This window comes from Periplaneta americana, chromosome 16 (assembly GCF_040183065.1).
Source record: "Periplaneta americana isolate PAMFEO1 chromosome 16, P.americana_PAMFEO1_priV1, whole genome shotgun sequence".
Lineage (NCBI taxonomy): Eukaryota > Metazoa > Arthropoda > Insecta > Blattodea > Blattidae > Periplaneta > Periplaneta americana.
In genome coordinates this window covers 165,923,621-165,946,165 of record NC_091132.1, presented here as the reverse complement: position 1 = coordinate 165,946,165, position 22,545 = coordinate 165,923,621, and the positions used below count along the sequence as shown (strand labels likewise).

Below are 22,545 nucleotides of genomic sequence, written 5' to 3'. Positions count from 1 at the left end.
AATGTCAAACATCTTTGATAAATGTGTCAAGAAAATTCGCTGAGCTACCGATCCTAGCGAGAAACTCGCGCGAGGTTTTTGCCTCGAACGAGAATCTCTTCCAGTGAGTGGACGTTCATTTGAAACCATGTTATCAATTTTGTAATTTTCTCGCAACACATTTCTCGCTGGCGAAAATTCTGCAAGTGTGTTACGGGCCTAAGAAACATTCTTCTCCATGTTGTCCAAAGCTTCTTCCTCGTTGTCCTGTTACGACTTGGAATTTTCCTTCAGTTAAAAATTTTATATATCAATGTTCTTATATTTTGCATTTCCCTCTTCGAATATTTTAGTAAACATTTTTTTCTTCTTCTTCAATGGACTACCTATGTCGAAAATATCTTTTAATGTTTCGTTTAAATCGATAAGATATTAATTTTCCGGCAAAAACGTATTACGGCGAACGCCAGTAGGGGAAGTTATCCCCACCCGCGCCGCTTGGCACCTCGCTCGCATGCTCTCTCTCTCCACTATCTGTCCCGCTTCGATGGATCACTGCCTACCACAATGCAATACGCATTAGACAACTCTCCACAACCACAATGCAATACGCATTAGACAACTGTCCACAACATGTACTGACACAACACAATGTAATGTGGTTTTCATTAAACAACACTCACCTGTTAACTTAGTCTTTTTTTCCCAGAGGTTGGACACTCGTAATGACTAGCAAGTAGTCCATGCTCCTCACAGTACCTTACCGTATCCGCCTTCAAATTCTCCCTGGACATTTTCAGGAAGAAGTACACGTCTTCGGTACGGATTATCACTACACGTGGTTACGTCTGTACACGAAGTTGGACACGGACACGAAGCTCCGCGCGTTAACACTTATGCCACCCCCGTAGTCAACCCCTACCAAGCGACATTCACAAGCCCACCAGTTTCTACCCACGCTAATTGGTCATTGTCCCCTTCTACAATACGTTATGGCAGTTCCCTTAAACATAAATAGATTCATTTTCCCTTCTACCCCCAACTCGCCTCGGTAGCCGAGAGGTCTAAAGCGTGCGTTTAGGTTTAGTACGAACTTTCTCGGATCGAATCTCCCCTCCTGCGAAGTCGTAAGAAAAAAAAAAGAGAGAGACATGAAGCAAGGAACAGAGAAGGAGAGGCTGGAGAGAGAGTGTGTGTGTGAGAGAGAGAAAGAGACTGACAGGATGAAGTTCCTCTTTTGCTTCGTATGTCGTTACTCTTTTTGTTCCACTTTCCTACACTAGATGTCACCCCACCCTAAACCCCTATTTCCACTCTTTCCCGCTAGGGTGTGTGGTGAGCTTGTAGGGGAAAAGTGGAAAGGGGACGTGGGCGGAGCTTTCCGTTCGCCGTATTACGGTTTTCCCAATTTTCCTCTATTTCAGTGACTTCAATGTCACACTCGACACTACGGCACGGTTACACATCACTGCCACTACAAAAGGGTTGCACTATTTTGCTGACACACTCTTGCATAAGAGCATATACTTCGGAAGTCACCAGTTTCTTCCTGCAAAGAGAACTTAATCTTCCGTCTTCTCTTTTACTCTAAGAAAAACCTCACTTATGACAATTACAAGGTGGACCTCGATAGGGTAGTCGTTATAGCGCTGGCCTTCTGTGGTAGAGATTGCGGGTTCGATCCATGCCCAGTTTAAGTGTGCTTAAATGCGACTGGCTCATGTCACTAGATTTACTGACATGTAAAGAACTACTGTGGGGCAATATTCCTGCACATCGGCAACGCTGAAATAACCTGTGCAGTTGCAAGCATCGTTAAATAAACCACAATTTTATTTTTTAATGACAAATACAAACCGTGAAAGGTTTACTTCAAGTAATTAATATTTTTTATTATTTTAAGGAGAGTTTACTGTTGAATGAATAGGTATAGGTTATTAATTTTCTTTTGTTTGTAAGAGTTGAAGAAAATCATTTGTTTCTATATGCATATTGATTCACTTTGTTCCAGTCATTACACTTAGTACACTCTAGTTCACATAGCTCGTTATATTTCGTAGTCTTGTAGCACAAAGCCTAATTTCACCCTGTTTTATTTTTCATGGTCATGGATGAGTACAATTAAGAAATAACATGATGAATGAAGGGTTCAGAGCCATAGTGGGCGTAGCGCTATTTATTATAAACGGAGAAAGCAAGGGTTAAAGTTAAGTGAATACCATAGTTTATTGAAGATTGACATATTAATTTGAAAGTGTGTACTTTATATTACTTGCTATATGTTTCCATTGAATTATGGTGACTATTACGCTTTTACTACGTCACACTACTTTTGACCAATAAAACGGTACGAAAGGACGTCTTTCAACCAATCATGGCTGCTTACTGCACAATTTTATCGTGTCCCTAGCATTTGTTTAATTTTATCGCTTCCCTAGCATTTGTTTATTTTTATCACTACCCTAGCATTTGTTTCTTTGTGTGCCAACATTTCAAACTGCACTGGTCTGGACGTCAAAAAAAAAAAAAAAAAAAAAAAATACAACCACTCCAGTCAATGCACAGCAGTTTCAAATGTGACTCGCATTGGCATTCAAGAACAAGAATTAATAAAGATCACTGGTCATAGCTATGCATCTTCCCTGAATCCCTATTTACAAATAAATGAACACCATTCGGAAATCCTGAATAAGTTCAGGAATACACCATGTACATCAACGGATTCCACTTCTTTTATGCACACGTTCAATATAACATGAACTGAACCATTAACCACTAAAGTCGACCTGGTTGGCGAGTTGGTATAGCGCTGGCCTTCTATGCCCAAGGTTGCGGGTTCTATCCTGGGCCAGGTCGATGGCATTTAAGTGTGCTTAAATGCGACAGGCTCATGTCAGTAGATTTACCGGCATGTAAAAGAACTCCTGCGGAACAAAATTCCGGCACATCCGGCGACGCTGATATAACATCTGCAGTTGCGAGCGTCGTTAAATAAAACATAACATAACATTTCAACCACTAAAACATACAAATTTGAAAATTGTACTTTGAATAATTGTTTCTTTTAAAATTATTCCTGTTTATTTTTTTATTTCATTATCGTTAATTAAAACGTTTCTTGTTTATTTCATCATTCCCAATTAAAACTTTTCTAACACTTGTTTATATTATTTAGGTTATGTTAAAGCTTCTGCTATATGATATTATGGATAGTCACGAATCAGAGATTTTTTAATACTAAGATTTATTGAAAATCATCTGTCAAGTGACGTTCATTAATGGGATCCGGATGATTGATGAAACTGAAACAACAAAGTCTTCTTGACTAGTAACCGTCCACAGAGTTCAATGAAGATTCCATAGTTGGCACAACTGATAAGAAGAAAACAGCTATGATAACACACTACTGCCATCTATGATGCATCTAGCGTAATATTTGTAATACTGAGATGGTACAATAATACATTTGAAGACAGTTGTATTTTCGCAAGTAAGTTAATATTTTATTGTATTGGAGTACTTCATTGCTTATCTTTATATACTTTCTTCTAATTGTGTGACAGTCAATTAAAACCCACTCGAGTTTTGATTTTCTCTAGATAAATCAAAACCTCTAGTGAGATTACTGTTGATAAAATTTTGATACTCACTTACATTGTATGACTACAAAAGTGGTTTTTGATTCCCAATAAACCTAGAACTGAAACGAGAATGCATATCGATAAGTATGTCAATAACGATATGTAAAGTCCACACCGCATTCTCATGTTATTTGTGTACAAGTGACCAATAGTGTTCTCTCACGAATATAAGACAGTTAACATAAACATATGTTAACCAACTTCAAAATTGATGACAGAATATTTAAGAATTCATATCACACAGTAATTTGTTCAGAGAAACGTAGCATAATACTGAAGATGATTCTACTGAATTTCTGAGTTAATAGACACGATCTATGAAGAAGATATCATGGGCATTTGAAAGGTTTCTCGCCCATGTGGCCGCGGCGTTCGTGGTATCTTAAATTACTCAAATTCGAGAAAGAGGTGCCACAAACATCACAATAGAAAGCTGTCTGGCCCTTGCGCAAGCATTTATGTCTTTTTAGATTCCCCAGTCGTATGAAAGATGTCGCACAAATTTCACACTTGAAAGGTTTTTCTCTCCTATGCAGGCCTTCATGGGTTCTCATGTGACAAGACTGCGAGAAATACGTTCCACAAAAATCACATTTGAATGGTTTGTCGCCGGTATGCACGAGAATATGAAATTTTAGTGTACTCGAGTATGAGAAATGCATGCTACAAACTTCACACTTGAAACGTTTCTCGCCAGTGTGCACGCGTTTATGCCTTCTCACACTATACAACTCAGTGAAACACTTACCGCAAACATCGCATCTGTAAGATTTCTCGCCTGCATGGCGACGTACATGCCTTTTAAGGCTAATTTTCACGGCAAAACACTTACCACAAACATCGCATCTGAAAGCTTTCTCGGTTGTATGGCGACGTTCATGCCTTTTAAGGTTAATTTTCTTCGCAAAACACTTACCACAAACATCGCATTTGAAAGGTATCTTCACTGCGTCCTTGGGTGTATGCAAGTTCGATTTTGTCGAATTCGAGATACATATTTTAGAAGATTCAAATTCGACTTGCTTTTCATTTTCACGAGTCCGCGCAAGCTTTTCCAAGGAACCTGAATTCTTGGGAATCTCACACACAGTCTCGTTCTCTTCAAGTGCAATACCGTCCAATTTTGACGATACAATCCTCTCATTGGTAGCTGCAATCCTGAAGAAAATATTCTATCTAATTATTCAATATTAGAATCCAAACAAACCTATTACATGAGGAGGTATATTACCATTAGAGATACATTGAGGTACATACTTGTATAATTAATTTATGGGTACTGATGGAAGTATTAAAATTGCCTCGGCAAATAGGTCTTTACCAGTGCAAAGTACAGTATTTCACGAGGCTTACATCACGTTAGTGCACACCAAATTAGCTTCTCCTTTTAATAAACCTCTCTGCCCAAAGTCACCTGCCTTTGCTTTACTTTTTTTTTCGACATGAGCGTGCTACATTTTGCGATCGTTTCGAAATTCCGTATTGCTAATGTGGTATAACTTTTTCTATCACTTATTCTCGTGATATATAAAATGTTTGTAGTTTGTTAATTTTGTCACTTCAAAATTAGGAAAATTTGGCACTTTAACATAACTCATTCCATTTCGCAGTAGGCATTATTATGAGATAATATGTATTTCTAACTGGGTATTTCTTGTTTTGCGAACGTTAAACTAGTAATAATGTTAATAAAGCTCTGCAACAATGTCATTTACAATTATAAAATAATATAGGCTTGCAAAATATCTTTTCTCTCATTTAATGATATGTATACTTGCAATAACTCTTTCAATAGAGCAGTTCGGTTTTCGCAAAAAATCGGGTACAAGAGAGGCAATACTAGCCCTAAGAATTTTAATTGAAAACAGATTGTTAAAGGATAAACCAACTTATATAGCTTTTATAGACACTGAAAAGGCATTCGATAATGTTTTATGGGACAAATTGATGATAATTTTAAAAGAAATAGGAATTAATTATAGAGAAAGAAGAATTATCTGGAACTTATATAAGGAGCAGATAGTAATAATCAGATGTGAACAATTACAAGAAGTAGCCAAAATAACAAAAGCTGTACGACAAGGGTGCAATATGTCACCAATCCTTTTTAATGCATACATTGAACAAGCCATTAAAGAAATCAAAGAACATACAGACATTGGGTCCACACCTATGGAGTAAGTCAGCGCGTCTGGCTGCGAAACCAATTGGACCGGGTTCGAATCCCGGTCGGGGCAAGGGCAAGTTACCTGCTTGAGGTTTTTTCCGGGGTTTTCCCTCAACCCAATACGAGCAAATGCTGGGTAAATTTCGGTGCTGGACCCTGGACTCATTTCACCGGCATTATCACCTTCATTTCATTCAGACACTAAATAACCTGGATGTTGATACAGCGTCGTAAAATAACCCAATAAAATATAAAAATACAGACATTGGGGTGAAAATTCAAGGAGAAAAATGGAGTATGTTAAGATACGCGGATGATATCGCGTTGCTGGCAGAAAATAAGCAGGATCCTGAAAAGATGTTGGAAAAAATGGAACAAATTTTAGAATCACATAGAATGAAAATAAATACGAGAAAAAGCAAAATTTTGGTATGTGGAGAAAAGGAACAAACAAAAACGCAAATTAAGTCAGGCGATCAAATAGTAGAAGAAATTAAAGAATTTAGTTATCTAGGCTCCAAAATTACAAAAGATGGAAGAAGTGTTAGAGAGATAAGAAACAGAATTACTTTAGCAAAATTGGCATTCAGCAAGAAAAAACACTGTTAATATCAAAAAAGATATCAATAGACATCCGTAAACACTTTTTGAAGTCGAATGTATGGACTTTAGCATTATACGGCTATGAAGCTTGGACAATCGCCAAAGAAGAAAAAAGAAGATTAAAGACTTTCGAAATTTGGTGCTATAGAAGAATGCTGAAAGTAAGTTGGATAGACAAAATCACTAACGAAGAAATATTGAAGAGAATAGGACATACCAGAGAAATTATGTATACAATTCAAAAGAGAAGACATTCACTTTTAGGCCTTCTAATTAGATATTATCACCCAGTTGTCAAAATAATAGAAGGAAAGAACTAAAAGGGACGCCCACGGATAAACTACCTTTCAAATATTAAAGAAGACACGAGATGCTCCACATAACAAGAAGTGAAAAGACTTGCCATGAGTAGGGACGCATGGAAAGCTGTTACAAACCAATCGCAAGAATGAAGACTACAAAAGAAACTCGCAGTAATCGAAATAAAACATTGACTCAATTGAGAGAAATATTTGAGATGTCTGTAGCAAATTTAAAACTTGCACAATCTCCTATTGAATTCAATATGGTTGACAAGCAGCTTTCACCTCTATGTGGATGTTGTTATTCTAAGTTATTTTATCAGAACCAAACCAAGGAAATATTGTGTAAAAGTCTGGACATGACCAGATGCAAATACTTATCATACTCATAACATGCAAGTATACAAGGAAGGTATCCAGATGAGTCTCCAGAGAACAGACAAGAACCAAGGAATAAGAACTCTCAGGCCCAATTGTATAAATCTCCCTGACTAAAGATCAACTTTGATCGAAGATCGAAAAGTGAACCGAGTTCAGGCACTTCTTCTATTGTATAAAACTTTTCTGCGATCAAATTACCTTGGTTCAAATGCAATCTAAGTTCACGTGAAAAGGATTTGGCAACATCGCATAAACAGGTGAAATACGAGATGCGCGGACAGGTTTGTTCAGTGTTGCCAATCTAGCGACTTTAACTCTTTTTCAACAACAATTTCTTTTAACTTTTATATTGCTTAAATGGGGATTTAGTGACCTTTTTAGCACCCCATAGTCAAAAATTTAATCTTTCTTTGTTGATAATGAGAAATCTAGCGACTTTACAACTACTTTTTGGCGACTTTCCGTACACTGTGTTGGAGACACTGGTTTTTTGTGCAATGTAAATAATGGCGGACAATAAGAAGAAGGTTGACTGTTCTCCGAGTTGTTATCATGTTATGGTGTTTGATACTGCTAAACATAATAAAGCTTTATAAAACCACAATTTTCGTTTAGTAATACAGTTAATTGAAAATTTATGAATGTACTTATATCCGTTAATTATTAATGGTTGTTATAAACATAATATAATTATAGGTTATGTTATTTGATACTGCTGAACACGATAGAGCCTTATAAAATATAAGATTGTTTGTGTATTAAGGCAAGAAATTGAAAGAAATATATATAAATGTACCTATCATATCTATTAATATTAATAATAATGGATATTTTATTTGCACATCTGTCACTCGTATATTTCAAACAGAAAAGAAATAACTGAACTTGGATCATCTAACTTAATCGGAGAAATTTCTTCAGTCAAAGTTCACTTTAGTTTGAGACAAATTAATCTCAGATTAGACTTTATACAACACAAAATTCCAAGTTCAGCTGAAACAAGGATCAATTTAACCTCTGATCTAAGATTAAATTGTTTATACAATCGGGCCTCAAGGTGTTATATTAGAGTACAGGGCGAAGGGTACCAACAGACAACTTCTTCACATGATGTAATTTGACAGAGAACATTTTGGCTCAAAACCTAGTCCTCACTGACAGGAAGAACAAAAAGTTGACATTCCAAACAGTTTACAATAGAGAAAGGAAAAGAAGTTCTTTAGTCTCTTTTTGGGCTCATGGTGATATGACAGACATTATATAATCCAAGAAAAAAAAAAAAAAAACTGTTGTGCTGCAGTCATCACAGCATCTTGCAAGTCTTGTTTAAAGGGAGAGAACAATTTCAAGCCACAAATAATACTCAACTAAAACAAAACCAAAGCAAGGGTGGATACTATGGGCAAGATGGCTAGAGGTGGTGCGTATGACTGTTCTCCAACATAAATGACGTCAGTTGTGTGAACACTCTCTAAACTCCAGAATGGAAAATGAAACAAAACGACGCCTATTCCTGCTTGAACTAGTTGTCCAGCTGGTACGTCCCTGCATCACCCAGAGATCTACAACTGTAGCACTGAAAAAGACAGAGCATGTTTGTATGGAAGTGCTTGGCACACATACTCCATAGATGAACGCTGCATTAGATACTATATCAGATTGAAATTGGAAGGAAAAGTGGATACTGCCACATGTTCTCAAGTTTGCCGGACAGGAAACTGAACTGGACCTTCAGAAGATAGGCGATATTAAAGGCCCTGTCAACTTAAAAATAAAGTGGTACTCAAAATAAAGGTTTTGTTTAGAGAAATGTAACAGTGAAAATCGCAACTTTCTATGACGCTCCGTTCTCTCAAAGCTGCGTGTATAATGAGACACCAGCTGTAGTCGTGACATCACAACTCCAGGTGGTTCACTGAGATTCTTCTTTACAGCTTTACTCAGTAGCGTTTCATACAGTGAAGCAACTAGTGTCTTACTATTTTATACAAATTTGTGTGCTATTATATAGGAAATGCCTCAGTGTTGTGTTTTTTGGATGTTCAAATACTGCAAACACAGGTCTTGGAATAAATATTCATGTATTTCCTAATCGCCAAAGATCACTGATTATATTCAAAACATGGGTGAATTGAATAAATCGGCGTAATTTCGAACCCATCCGGAATTCCGTCATTTGTTCTGAACACTTCACTCCAGAAGATTTTGGAATTAAATCTCGGCTTAGAAATTAATTTCTGCGTATCAAAACAAGTAGATTGGTTAAAAAAAGTGCAATCCCTTCTTTAAAATTGAAACCGGGTGAAATTAACGAATGTTATCAAAGTCAGAGAAAGACTGGTGCATATATAAGGAAGAAGATGATAAAACGAGTCATTTACAAGTTCATGTAGCGAACTTTGTGAGACAGTGAACAAAGGAGCAGGGATCAGTGACATCTCTGAGCAAACAAGTGATGATGCCAATTTAAACACATACACAAATTGCAATGAATTAGGTGTGCAGTGTGAGCTGGGGAGTGAAATTTTCAGGGGTATTTCGAACTGTGAAAGTAACGAAGTAAATGATATGGATGTGTCCTTTTGTGAAACAACAAGTAGCAGTAGTGACGAGTGCACTGACTCCATAGGAGAAGCGGCTTTACCGAAATATAACAATTTAAAAATGAACAAGAGTGTTATATTTTATATTGTGTGGGAATGTTTACTCTCTCTGTTCACCTTTTATCCAATATCCAATAAAAATTTCGATGTGTATATGATAATATATTCGTCACAGCACTTCTTTACATGTAACGGTGTACCTCACATTTCTGTATCCGGTGCCACCATTAACACATTATGTGCAGTACACGTCTACACAAAAACTCCCAATTACACTATGTACCTTCTTTATTACTTTTTCAATCTCTCTTTTTGTATTTCTCCTACATTTCATTTGCTATTCTCTATTTGATCACTAATCCTAATATATCTAAAGTTATATACGCCTTTCAAACTCCATTTTTCCTCCAACTACTATTCACTAAAATCTCAATTTCACTTTTTCTCTATAAATTATCATATTGATTTATTTGTCCTATTTGTTCTTTGACCTTTTCTCCTATCTTTCTCTTCTATTCATTTACTGTTCAAATGTTAGTACTAATTTTATGCTGTCACTTGTTCACTTCTCTTAACCCCTTTTCACTATTTTCACTCATTCCTATTTGTGCTCACTTTCACTTTCTCACTATTCCACTTACACCTAATCGTTTCTCACTATTCTCACTTCCTTATACTTATAATTATCTCTACACATCAGCTTATGCACTTTCTCTCTCCCCTATACTTCTCTATCATTTACAATTTCACTTTACTTGCACTTTTGATCACATCCTCACATTTTTTAAACATATCAAATATCTCTGCTATATCCTCAGCTGTCGCAGGTTCTGACCTTTCTTTACTGTTCGTCTCTGCCTTATTTCTATTTACTTATTCTTCTATTCCTCTTTTAAAATTTCGATGTGTATATTGAAACAAATTTATCTATTAAACCTTTGAATTTGTTAAAAAAAAATGCAGGTTGTAATAGGTTTTTGAAATTTATTACTTTTTTCTCATCGAGTTATCACTAACACTGAAACAATTATAAATGGCTAACAATAAGTTTACTGGAAGTAAAGTTATTAAAACCTTATAAAAGGAAAAAACAATTGGTAAAATAAAAAAAATGTCAAAATTGAGATAGCCTAATTCTTTTTATTGTTCGGAGTGTTGGTTGAAAAATATAATAAATAGTGGTGAATTTTTTAAAATTAAAAAGAATTTCTAATCAATAAAAATACGAAATTTCTATTCTATCAGCAGTTTGAAAGTTTCTGTACTCATTGCCAGGGTCGGGGTATTCGCAACAAATTTATTTTATTACGCATGAAGGTATGATTTTTCTGTTTCCTCTCCAGAGGGAATTCCAAGAATTAATCCAATAAACAAACTGCCTGTAAACTCATAGCGTATGTTTCTGTTATTTACCTCCGGTAACTCTTCCCTTTCAAAATTAGACTCCGCCTTCACCATCATAACATGCCAAGCAGTATTCAACGCATCTCTGTTTAGTATAACAGCGTGTAGTGCATTATGAAATGTAATACATTCAGCACTTTCCTTTACATCTCATATCACTGGACTTTCACAACAGAAACACTCTTCATGAGTTACTGAAGAAGCACATTCACCACAGACAGACCAGTCCGTGGTTCCTAGCCGGTTTGTACTGTCACTGCTTTCTTCCCGTATTCTTACAATTTCACCTTTTCTGAGCTCAAATTGGTATGATGGCCTGACTCTATCCATGATTCCTTGAAATAACTATTTCATATAGGATACAACACCAGTCATCATAAACTTACACTACAATAGGAAGAGACTGACGCGGGAAGAAGCTGACAATTACCGTATAAATCCCAGTTGCGGCTCACCACAGTGGAGTTGTGACGTCACTTCTGTAACTCTGGGAATTTTTAATTGCGGATTGTCGCCATTCTATTAATCTTACGACGTTCGGGTTTTCACAGAAACTAATCTCTACACCTACTCTGTTAGAATCACTTTCTATCTAAATGTGCATTTTTTAAGTTGACAGGGCCTTTAAAACATTTGGGTTGAAAGCAGAGACTATGATAAAGGCGGAAAATAGGATAGATTGGAGAATATGCCCTGGGGCAGAACAGTATGAATGAATTAATGATTTTCAGTTTTAATTTGATGAATATATTATATCTTTGGTTCAGTGACTCTTATGAGCTTCCCAAGGTTACTCCACTCAAGCACGTGATTAAGGTTGATCTGTTCCTTACTCTATTAGTGATGTTGGCTAAGGAAAGTCGCTTCCAAATTTTATAGAATTTCAAGTCTGAAGTATATGCATATGTTGGTGAGCCTCATTTCTGATAAAGCAAAATACAGACGCTGGACAAATAAAAAAACATCCAGAATAACAATAACTACAGCATAGGAAAATAAAGAATCATATTATAATCTGTTTCCATATTCTTACTGATTAATTTTGTTCCACTCATTACATATACTGCAGGATGTAGGCTACGATTCAGCAAAGAAAGAATGGTTTGAATCTTGACCGTTAGAAATTCTAAGTTCTACCGAGCAGTTAACACGTGTAAACAAACTAGATTTGAAGGTTTAGTTGTTCTATTTCTTCACTCAAACTCGTCTGTCTGCAATGTAGTCAACCTTACGAGGTGTGTGTGATGTAGGATATGATGTCCGCTTTTTGTACAATGGGTTAAGAGTTGCCTCATATTAGCATAAAATTATTCTTTATTTAAGTTCTAATTCTTTTATTTTAAATGTTAAATGGTGTTTATTAATAACCTTTGTTACGGCTATATTGTAAAGATATTACTGGCAACATCTGTAGGTTATTACCAGTTGAGACCTGGCCTTTATAAACAACATACGTCGTGTATAACAGTATAACACAGCTACTTCACAGTTTTGTCATTACTTCGTTACGAAAGGTAATAGAACATCTGAGGTTCTCTATTGCATCCGATAGAGCGCTCTAGTGTGGCGTGTTAAGTATCGATAGTACAACTGGCTCTAATCGATTACCACATCATATTTTGGTCAATGAGTACAAGCTACAGTAATATTATTCCAATTATTCTGTGCTCTTTGGTTTGTTCTTCTGTGGTTACAAGGCAACCATCATCATAAAATGACAGTCGATACGAACAGCTGTTAGAAGGGCGGCCATTTTTTCTCTATATACAGCACTCCAACAAGGGGTTTCGTATATATAACTACTGCAAAGCAATTCCCATTGTATAGTTACAGCCTGTTTATACATCCATTGCTTATGCATGGTTTATTAGTAAAGTTTTCTCTCTCCACTCAGTTTAATAGTAAGACTATATGTATTTAATAATAATCCCATTTAATCTTATATGTGGTATAGAACTACTATGGAGAGTGCTACCTACAAACACTTGAAGAAAATTGTGATAATTTCTCCACCATTTTGTCCAGTGTGCAGTCTTTAGGAAGAAGTACATCAGAATCACTTACAGTGATACCCAGCCCTTTCCTCTAAACCAGTGACGTCATCCCATTCTGTTACGTGCTGTTTTTCAATTTCATTCCAGCACAGCACGCATTCTAACCTTACCTCCACTGATATCCCTCCCCTAGCTGCAGTCTTATGCTAGACGTCATAGGGAAGTACAAATTAAATACAATGCATCACTCGACCTCATGCTAAAGAGTAAAGAGCATTTAAGGCATGATCACAATATACTCAATTACTTCAATTTTTACTTTTTATTTTAAATAATATAATGAAAATTTGTTTCAGAAATACTATCAATCAGTGGCGGCTCGTGGGTATTGAATTCAGGGGGGCTGCATCCAAAAATAAACCATGCAACTTATTTAAAGATTAGTTCCATGCACCTTGTCTTGTAGGTTGCAAACTTTTGAATCATCTTCTTATTAAAATTCAATATGTCGTTTAACATAGTCTTTACAACATAAAACATAGCTAATGTGGTCAGTCTCTCTTCTCTCATCGTATTTCTGAGATAGGATTTTACTCTCTTCAAACAGGAAAAGCAACGTTCTGGTTCGGAAGTTGTCATTGGTATGGTGATAGCTATGCATAGTAGTTCCACAACTTCTGAATATGAAGCCTGCAAGTTCTCAGATAGAAGGAAGTGCAAGAGCTTGACTGCGTCACTGACATTTCTGAATTCTTGTCTCTGATAAAACACGGTGAGTTCCGTTTTTAGTTTGTCTTTATCGAACATTGGAAAAAGCTTCACACATACATTTAGGTCATTTTCAAGAAATGAGCTTTTGTAGTATTCAAATTTTTCTTGACACAGAAGAGAAGATAATACTCAGATGATCAATGAACTGGAATCGAGTGTTAGCTTGTGTAAAAGTGAGGTCACACACTTCCTTAGCTGCCGCAACCCTTGTCTGAATCTCTTCAACCTTACGACGCATTTTAGGGTTTTCATTTTCACAGATCTAGCTGCTCAACTGTGAACTGTTCTGTATTGTCTGTATGGCATCAACAAAGCTTGATATGCAGAGTCGGCCTCGGTAGCATAGTCGGTTGCGGGCTCGATCCTGGCCCAAACCGATGGTATTTAAATGTGTTTAAATAAGACAGGCTCATATCAGTAGATTTACTGACATTTAAAAGAATCCTGCAGGACAAAATTCTGGCACACCGGCGACGCTGATATGACCACTGCAGTTGCGAGTGTCGTGAAATAAACCATTATTTAATTTTTAAATGTAGATTTGAACTTTAGAAATATCTAACTGGGGATGATGTAGTTAGTTGTATAATATATCTACATGATACATCAATAAGTGAAAAAAAACTGAGCCAGATATTGAATTGAGGATCTTCGAGAGTACGCACCAGGGCGCTTGCCTCATTTATTGTGATGTTGTTAGATGTTTCAGATTCCATTATGGTTTGAAAACATTCTAGCAATGGCTCCTTCTTCTCATGAACAACATTTACTGTCCTTATTTTAAAACTTCATCTTGTTGCTCCAGCTGATTGAATTGTCTTTGAAACACATTAATCTAATACAGACTGTGTGGAAATCGAGAGAAGAAAGCAGGGATACTGAATAAATTAGCAAACAATATGCAAGCTTCATACGCTATTTTGTTTAGCGGCTCTTTCCATTATGGGATTCAACTCATGGGCACTTAATTTCACATTTCTCCTGAATTGTTAAGGTACTGAACTGGATAGACTGTAATCATTGTACAGAATTAAACATTGTTGCACTTGTTATACTCACAACATTAAAGAAAATGTATTTAAAACTGAGCGCCACTGACAAACTGCTGCAAGTTTTGCAGCGCCAGGAAACTCTCGATTCTTAGCGAGGGGAAGCAGGGGGAGGGGTGAAACTAACGCGCAAAGCATCCGAGACGAGACTGACAGCTCCAGGGGAGGAAGTGGTTTCACCAATCCGTTTTTGTCTCTCGTTTCGCTCTGGCAGCACCAGGGGAGGAAATGACTTCACTAACGAATGCGTGCATGCCAATGAGAGCGAAATAAAAAAAAAATTTCGAACCGCTAAATAGAGACTGTATAATAAATGTATTTCACAACATAAAACAAGACAAGAGCCACAAATGCCTGGGGGTGCTGCAGCTCCGCAGCCCTCCTTCAAAAGCTATCCCTGCTATCAATGTTCGGCAGTACGTATAGCTGTAACCAGTAAAAAACTGGTTACAGCTATACGTACTGCCTTTCATTAAACTTAATAAATGTAGGCAGGGACTCTACTGACGCACAATAATTTATGTCCAGTTTAAGGACTGCACCTGCTAACGTAATAATACCTGACGTAGAGATATCTAAAAATAAACATTAAACGTCAAGCATCTGCAGCAAGTCTTTCAAGTCAGAAAAATGAACTCTTAATAATATAAGAAAATATTTTTGGACATTATAAGTACTGGTACACATTGTAATTGGAAAAAAATAAGCAATGAAATAAAAGCTTAGGAAACGACAACCTTTTTTCTGTTGTTCAATTTGTACATGTATTTACGTACTAGTATATGGTTCTTTCTTCCAATGTTTCGTGATACAATATAATTCAAATATTGTGAGGGGCAGATAAGAACAATTCCTAAAGAGCAAGTATTGCCGTCTTGTCACTGTTACCAGATATCAAACAATGCTCCATACTAAATGACTTATTTACTTCCTGTACTTTATGTTGGAAGGTTATTCTAAATAATTCAATAATTTGTAACACTTTCGTAGGCAAATTATACGATAAAGGTATCAACATGTCAAGTATTTTGTCTGGCAATATGAAATTCATTGGTTTGACTAAACTCACGAGAAATAACCTAAAAATGCATCTTGTTTGACAACATGAAATTATTAGTACTAAATTTACCTGACTATAGTCTTGAATTATAACCACAACGCAATAATACTGATATTAATTAATTATTATGTTCAAATTTCACTAACTGCCTCAGAAATCTAGTACAATTTTAATTTCTTGGAACTCTATTACCGACAAATATATTCGATATTTGAATCACCTGCCAACATACCAGTTACAATATCACTACCACTGCATCGAAATTCAAAACGAAGTTGGCAAAAGAAAATTCAACCTGTAAACTAAAAAATCACCACAATCCACTAGCATATGTAGTAATGGGGGAAAAATGGTTAGGTTTGACCCTTAGGGTATGAAGTAAGCTGACACAGACTGTACAGGTACATACTATTTTTGCCTAGAAGAATATGCTATATTATTTAATGCCAAGTACTGTCATTTTATAAAGAAATAGTCATAACCTATCACATATTCATAACCTATCACAAATATTTCAATTTTTCAATAATATTTATGCCTTATTCCATTGTCGTTTGTAGAAGTAATATATAAATTCATTACACTTTCTTACTGGTGATTATTAATGTGCATGACGTATCTCAGGCACTAATAACATAAAGTGAATCGAAGTTTATATGATTGTGATTTCCATAAAACTGCAATAGCTTCACTACTGTAACACTTTCTACAACTTTGCTGTATAATGAGTAATTGTACAGTTATATTCAGCCTTTTACAAGAAGCATGCAGCTATCAATATCATAAGTTGTCGTGCTGATTTTGTGACGCCATTGCTATAAATTATGTATGAGAAATACTGGACAGCAAGAGAGATAATGGCTTAATTAATAACAACACCAACATATTTCTTGTACAAGTGGGACTTACTTACTTCAAAATCAAAAGATGCCCAGGCAAATTACGATTTTTTAATTTTTTAATTTTTTCAATTGGTTATTTAACGACGCTGTATCAACTACGAGGTTATTTAGCGTCGATGAGATTGGTGATAGATGGTATTTGGCGAGATGAGGGCGAGGATTCACCACAGATTACCCGACATTTGCCTTACGGTTGGGGAAAACCTCGGAAAGAACCCAACCAGGTAATCAGCCCAAGCGGGAATCGAACCCGCGCCCGAGAGCAACTCCGAATCGGTAGGCAAGTGCCTTAGCCGACTGAGCTACGCCAGTGGCTAAATTATGATTTTATTGTTATAAAAGACTTCTCCCATGAAGCAGTCTCTAATTCTGTTTCCTGCACAATGAATTTGTTAAAATGTTACTCACTAGTCCTAAGTGTGTGGTACTGAAATTAATGGAACAGGAGCCATGCTCACACAGGATGTTAGGTCAAGAACAGCACGATGGAAAAATTAGTGACCCTAACAATAAGCAATGCAGATGCAAATGCTAAGGTAAAAGTGAACTGATGCACTGGCTGGTACACTCACCTCTCAGGAAACACTTCATCCTCCTCTGAAGATACTTCCACTTTCTGTTCCTGCTGAACTCCGTCCACATCGAACAAATCTTCCTGGAAAAGTGAGTAAATAATGCAGACATGATCATCTGGGTTATCGGTTTTCTAAGTCAGAGACATAACTTTTCAAACCTAATGAACCAAATCTCAATTTATTCAAGGTTATAATGCCCTCTATACAAAATGGAACTTGTTCCATCAAACTACATTGAAATATATCCTTCATGCATTATTTCAATTCAAACTATATTGAAATGCACTGGAATAAAGTCTCAATCTTGAAAATATATGCATGTGTATTATACAGCAAAATACGTAACGAAAATTTGATACAATATTTGAAGCAAACGTATTTACTGACATATGAATACGTTTAGCTGATGCATCATTGTTGAAAGTTTTTATTTTCTCAAAGTGCCAAATCTCTAACACGATTTGTTCTTTTCAGATATAATAGCAGAAAATAAAAATTTTGCTTCCACACTTGCAAATTGGCCTTATTCAATATAACTATGTAATAATATGTAACACAGATAGTTGAGGAATGGACTGAGAAGATTCACATCTCGAAATGGGTTGAGGATGGAACCTGAAATTTGTCGTCTTTGTAGAAATTTGAAAATTAATAAGAAACCAATTTCCTGAGAGATTAATAAGGTTATGGCAGATCAAAGTCTGTAATATATTATGTTAATGCTGATTTTATCAATGCAAGTCCAGAAAATTATTAGAAACTATTCTGGAAGGAGAATAATAGCTATACTAGGAATCAAGATGAGACACAACAGTAGATGAACTACTTGCAGTGTTGCATATTTTCACAGATTTGTTTGTAAAAAAATTAACACAAACTGTTACAAACACAGATGTATTATTATTTTTCTATAAAGTTACTTACCAAAACAGTTACAGAACTTCCAAATCCCTTGTGAATTTTGGATAAACCTATCTATCAGCACAGTCTACTATATGCAGTCACGAAGCTTGGGGTGATCTTTGCCAATGAGTTGCATTTTTCGCGATAGTTGCTAGCCGCTTGGAGCACTGTACTAGTAACAATAGACTGTGTCACTGCCATCGTGATCTAATGCATGCCGTAAGGTTGACCATATAACTCGCTTAACCCGATCACGAAGGGCGGCGTTTCAACCATATAAATTAATTAGAATGTATAAAGAATAACATATATTTCTCTAAAATGTAGAGTAATTGCATTAATAAAATTTAAAACAATGATTAGAGGACACTTCAGACACAATTCCTTGCGAGTTAAGGTGTAATATTATTTTTGGTGTGAAAATTACGTTGTTCGTATGTGTAGTATGTGTCTTTATTTCGATTAAATATTGCGAAATTCTTGTACATTCATTTATGCACGATTCAATAATTTGCAGTTACACCACACGAATATTTAGATATGTTGAAATTACAGATTATGTTTACTGTACCACTTGCCCCTTTCTGTCTAATTTTAGTGGTCTCCAATGCCCTGCCACTACATATGTATGTTATGTCATATGAATATTATAGGTTATGTTTCCTATATTTAACATATATTCCTATATTCGCAATTATACATTATAATTAAACATAATGTCATGTATGACACCCGTCAAATTCAATTTGTCCGTATTTTAATACTACAATTGAGCACTGAATTATCGTATTTATCTACTACCTAAGAGACGAAGTAACACAATCGTACATACACTACTTGCACAGGAGTCGTATGGTAAATTTTCTGTCTACAATTAAGGAAGGTAGATCTGCTAAATTAAAATCACAATATAAATTCGTTTTAATTGAACCTCAAAATAGCTTCCATTCTAATCTTAAAATGTTGATGTGAACAGATTATGTTAAAACCTAAAATTCTTTTCACATTAAACTAACACATTTTTGCAATTATTCCTGCAACATATTATGCAACAAGAAGTAAACAGAACTTATGGACACATTACACTAAATAAAGCTTAGCAATGATACGCAATAAAGTAATAATATAATATGTCACTGAGCTCCATATACTGAAATAGAAAACCCAAACAAACATTATGGCCTGGTCTAGATCGAAAGGCATTGACTGTGCTGTATTTCGCTTTGTTGTGAAAAGTTGTGTAAACTGTGAAATGTTCGTTATCGGTTGTAATAACTCTAAATGGCTAAAATACATTAATATGAATAATAATATGGGACAAGGGGACGTTTGTGGTTCTATAAATATTGTAAGAAAAAGAGGTCAGAGTTATCCTTCTTCCGAAAGATCCAGGAACGTGAGTTTATAAAATATAATATATATTTTATGAAAATAATATATAAACCTTATGTATTTCACACTTCAATAGTGGAAGGAAGGTGTTAATTCTTTCAAAAGAATATGATATCGAAAGAACAATACATTTTATCGTCTGCTGGGGAAAGGGTCTGTCATGAGGCGATAGTAGCGATCCCGGTGGTGAGCAACTATCTATGTTTGCATTTTTAGTAAGTATTGAGCTTCGTGACTGTATATATTAGACTGTGCTATCAGCTTGAACCTATCTAATGTCTAGCATGCTAATTGTTAGATCAGAAAGAGACAAGAAAAAATTTCGAAAAAAGTTAAAATGAAATCTACAAGAACTTTTCAATATATATTCCATTTTAAATCCAAAAATGAAAGCCGTTCAAGTTTATATACTACTGAAAACAAAAATGCAGTTAATATTGGACACTGTTAATGGTTTTGACATAATTAAAAATGCACTACCTGTATATCTGTATACTGACAGTGAACAACTTACATCAACTTCAGATTTCACGAATACAACGCTCGTAGGCAGTGGAGTTTCGTCAACGTTTATCTCTGATTTTATTTCGTAACTGTGGTCCATGCATTCTGCTTTCATGCCAGTCACTTCCAGATGCGATACCTTCCCTTCCTACAGAACATAAAGACGTCATGAATGATTATATTTAGTTGTTTTAAAATATTAATATTATCCCTCAATCTGGTTTTGCATGCCGTTATTTGCTAACTCTCCACACAGTCAACAAATTAGATAAGAAAATTGAATCCAAAAAGGCAACAAGACCTTAGGCACGCACGCAATGACTGATAATGCGCGAAAAGTTCCTTGTGGGCTATCCCAACTCAAATCGACCGAAATATAGAGAAAATTGACCTTGCAATTTTTAAATACAATGAAACTTTTTCTGTCCGCTGACAACTGTGAGTTACCTGGTTGAGGTTTTTTCCGGGGTTTTCCCTCAACCCAATATGAGCAAATGCTGGGTAACTTTTGGTGCTGGACCCCGGACTCATTTCACTGACATTATCACCTTCATTTCATTCAGAAGCTAAATAACCTAGATGTTGATATAGCGTCGTAAAATAACCTACTAAAAAAAATTGACAACTGTGATACAATGCTTTGTGCAAAGTTTGAGGCATCAGAACTTCACAGTGTTTAAATTAAAAATATTTAAATATATCGTATTTTCATAAAATTAGCAAATTTAAACTGTTGTGGCTCCGAAAACCTTTCACCCAATGATCAAAATCATGGTTTATTTTGATGCTGAGAAATTAAAGTTTATATTGACATGTAAACAGTTTTTCTTATTTTTATGGAAATGGAGAAATTTAGATTTTTCTTCATTAAAACGCCTTTTACCTCGAAAAAATATTTTTAAAATATATGGTTGGATTCCGCATTGAAAGTACAAGTAAACACATTGAAAATATCAAATAAAGAAAAAAAATAGTACGCGCATGAAGTAACCAGCTGACTGTGAGGCGGGGGCTAGCCGAGACAAGCAAGACCAGGAGACGAACATATGATGTTTCGTCTATTAGCGCATAGCTGGACTAGCTTTGTCACAAGTTTTCATAAACACTGGAGTAAAATGACGCCCAACGCTCGCTTATCTTCAGCTCTCGGCCAGTGCGTGCAGTACTGCGCCGTTCAAGTCTAGGCGTGTGAAAATAATTTATTTAATACCCTCAAAACTTATTGTGGAGCCACTAAGCAAACAATGCCGAATCCCTCTTAATAATGCAAGGTTTTTTCTCAATATTTTTTACATTTTTACAAATGGGCAAAATGCCTAAAAATAAGTAAAATCGGATTATCTGTCTCTCTGTATATAATAGAAATAAGGATTACTTCTTAACATAACCTACCAAATGTCAGCTTCAAAATGAGCTCCCGTTCAATCTTCTCCAGTAAATGGTTCCTGAGTTCTGAGCATTGAAAGAGGGTTATTTTTATAAAATACGCTAAATTTGTCTCTCAATAGCACGAAAACCGTTTGACTTTCGATAGTATATTTTTTAAAATGCACTGTCCTCAGCACCTTGTATAAATAGGGAAAAAATTAGAGTATTAAAAAATGCGAGGTTTTTTACTGATCGATTTCATATGGAATAGCCTTGTGGAAATAATTTATATACTGTGATATGTGTACGAGAATATAATTTATACTCTACACCACATAGCAAATGCCTTTTCGATAGGATATTTTATTAATTATATTCAGGACAATAACAAATATATCATCAAGCACTTCTAACAAACAAAAAAGAAACAGGGAGAGTTTTCACTTTACCTCTGATGAAGCCTTATTCTCTTCTATTTCGTATTTGTTACCATGAGCTTGTAAGTGCAATGGATCAACATCAGGTTCCATCTTGATTAAATCCATCTCAACTGAAACAATTGAGGTTATGTGACTGACATTGATTTATAGACACTGAGTTGTCGAGAAACTCTCATTAGAAGTTGCTACGACGTAATTCACGTAATACTTCCTCGTACTTATCTTCCTTCACAACAGCATTGCCAAGGCTCTGGAATTCGCTACCTGCTAGTGTTAGGAACTGTCAAAATAAAATTAAATTCAAACGCAAACGTATTACTTTCTTGGTCAGTAACTGAGAATTTTCCATACATGGCTTTTTGTAAGTATACTATTTTCGCTGTAAGAAAAATCCTAACGTAAACATAAGTATGTTGCTGTCATATCCGTGATTGGCTCCCAGTCGAAACACTCAAATGACGCAGGAAAATATAGTTATTGGCTCCCAGTCGAAACACTCAAATGACG

General features: G+C 35.7%; 1 protein-coding gene across 6 annotated transcripts in view; it reads right to left on the bottom strand.

Moving 5' to 3' along the window:
• LOC138691789 (gastrula zinc finger protein XlCGF17.1-like) overlaps positions 1 to 22,545 on the bottom strand; it is a 103,027-nt gene that overhangs the window by 76,282 nt on the left and 4,200 nt on the right. For 3 of the 6 annotated variants that reach the window (XM_069814186.1, XM_069814187.1, XM_069814188.1), the window contains exons 2-4: positions 22,048 to 22,148; positions 20,241 to 20,378; positions 17,429 to 17,511 (exon numbers count right to left, since the gene is read on the bottom strand). In XM_069814186.1, the coding sequence (XP_069670287.1) occupies positions 17,429 to 17,511; positions 20,241 to 20,242 (85 nt within the window). In that variant the 5' untranslated portion in view covers positions 20,243 to 20,378; positions 22,048 to 22,148. Of the gene's footprint in view, positions 1 to 1,180; positions 3,352 to 3,469; positions 4,779 to 17,428; positions 17,512 to 20,240; positions 20,379 to 22,047; positions 22,149 to 22,545 lie in introns of those variants that run through there. The other 3 variants (XM_069814196.1, XM_069814185.1, XM_069814189.1) reach the window with 3 other exon arrangements.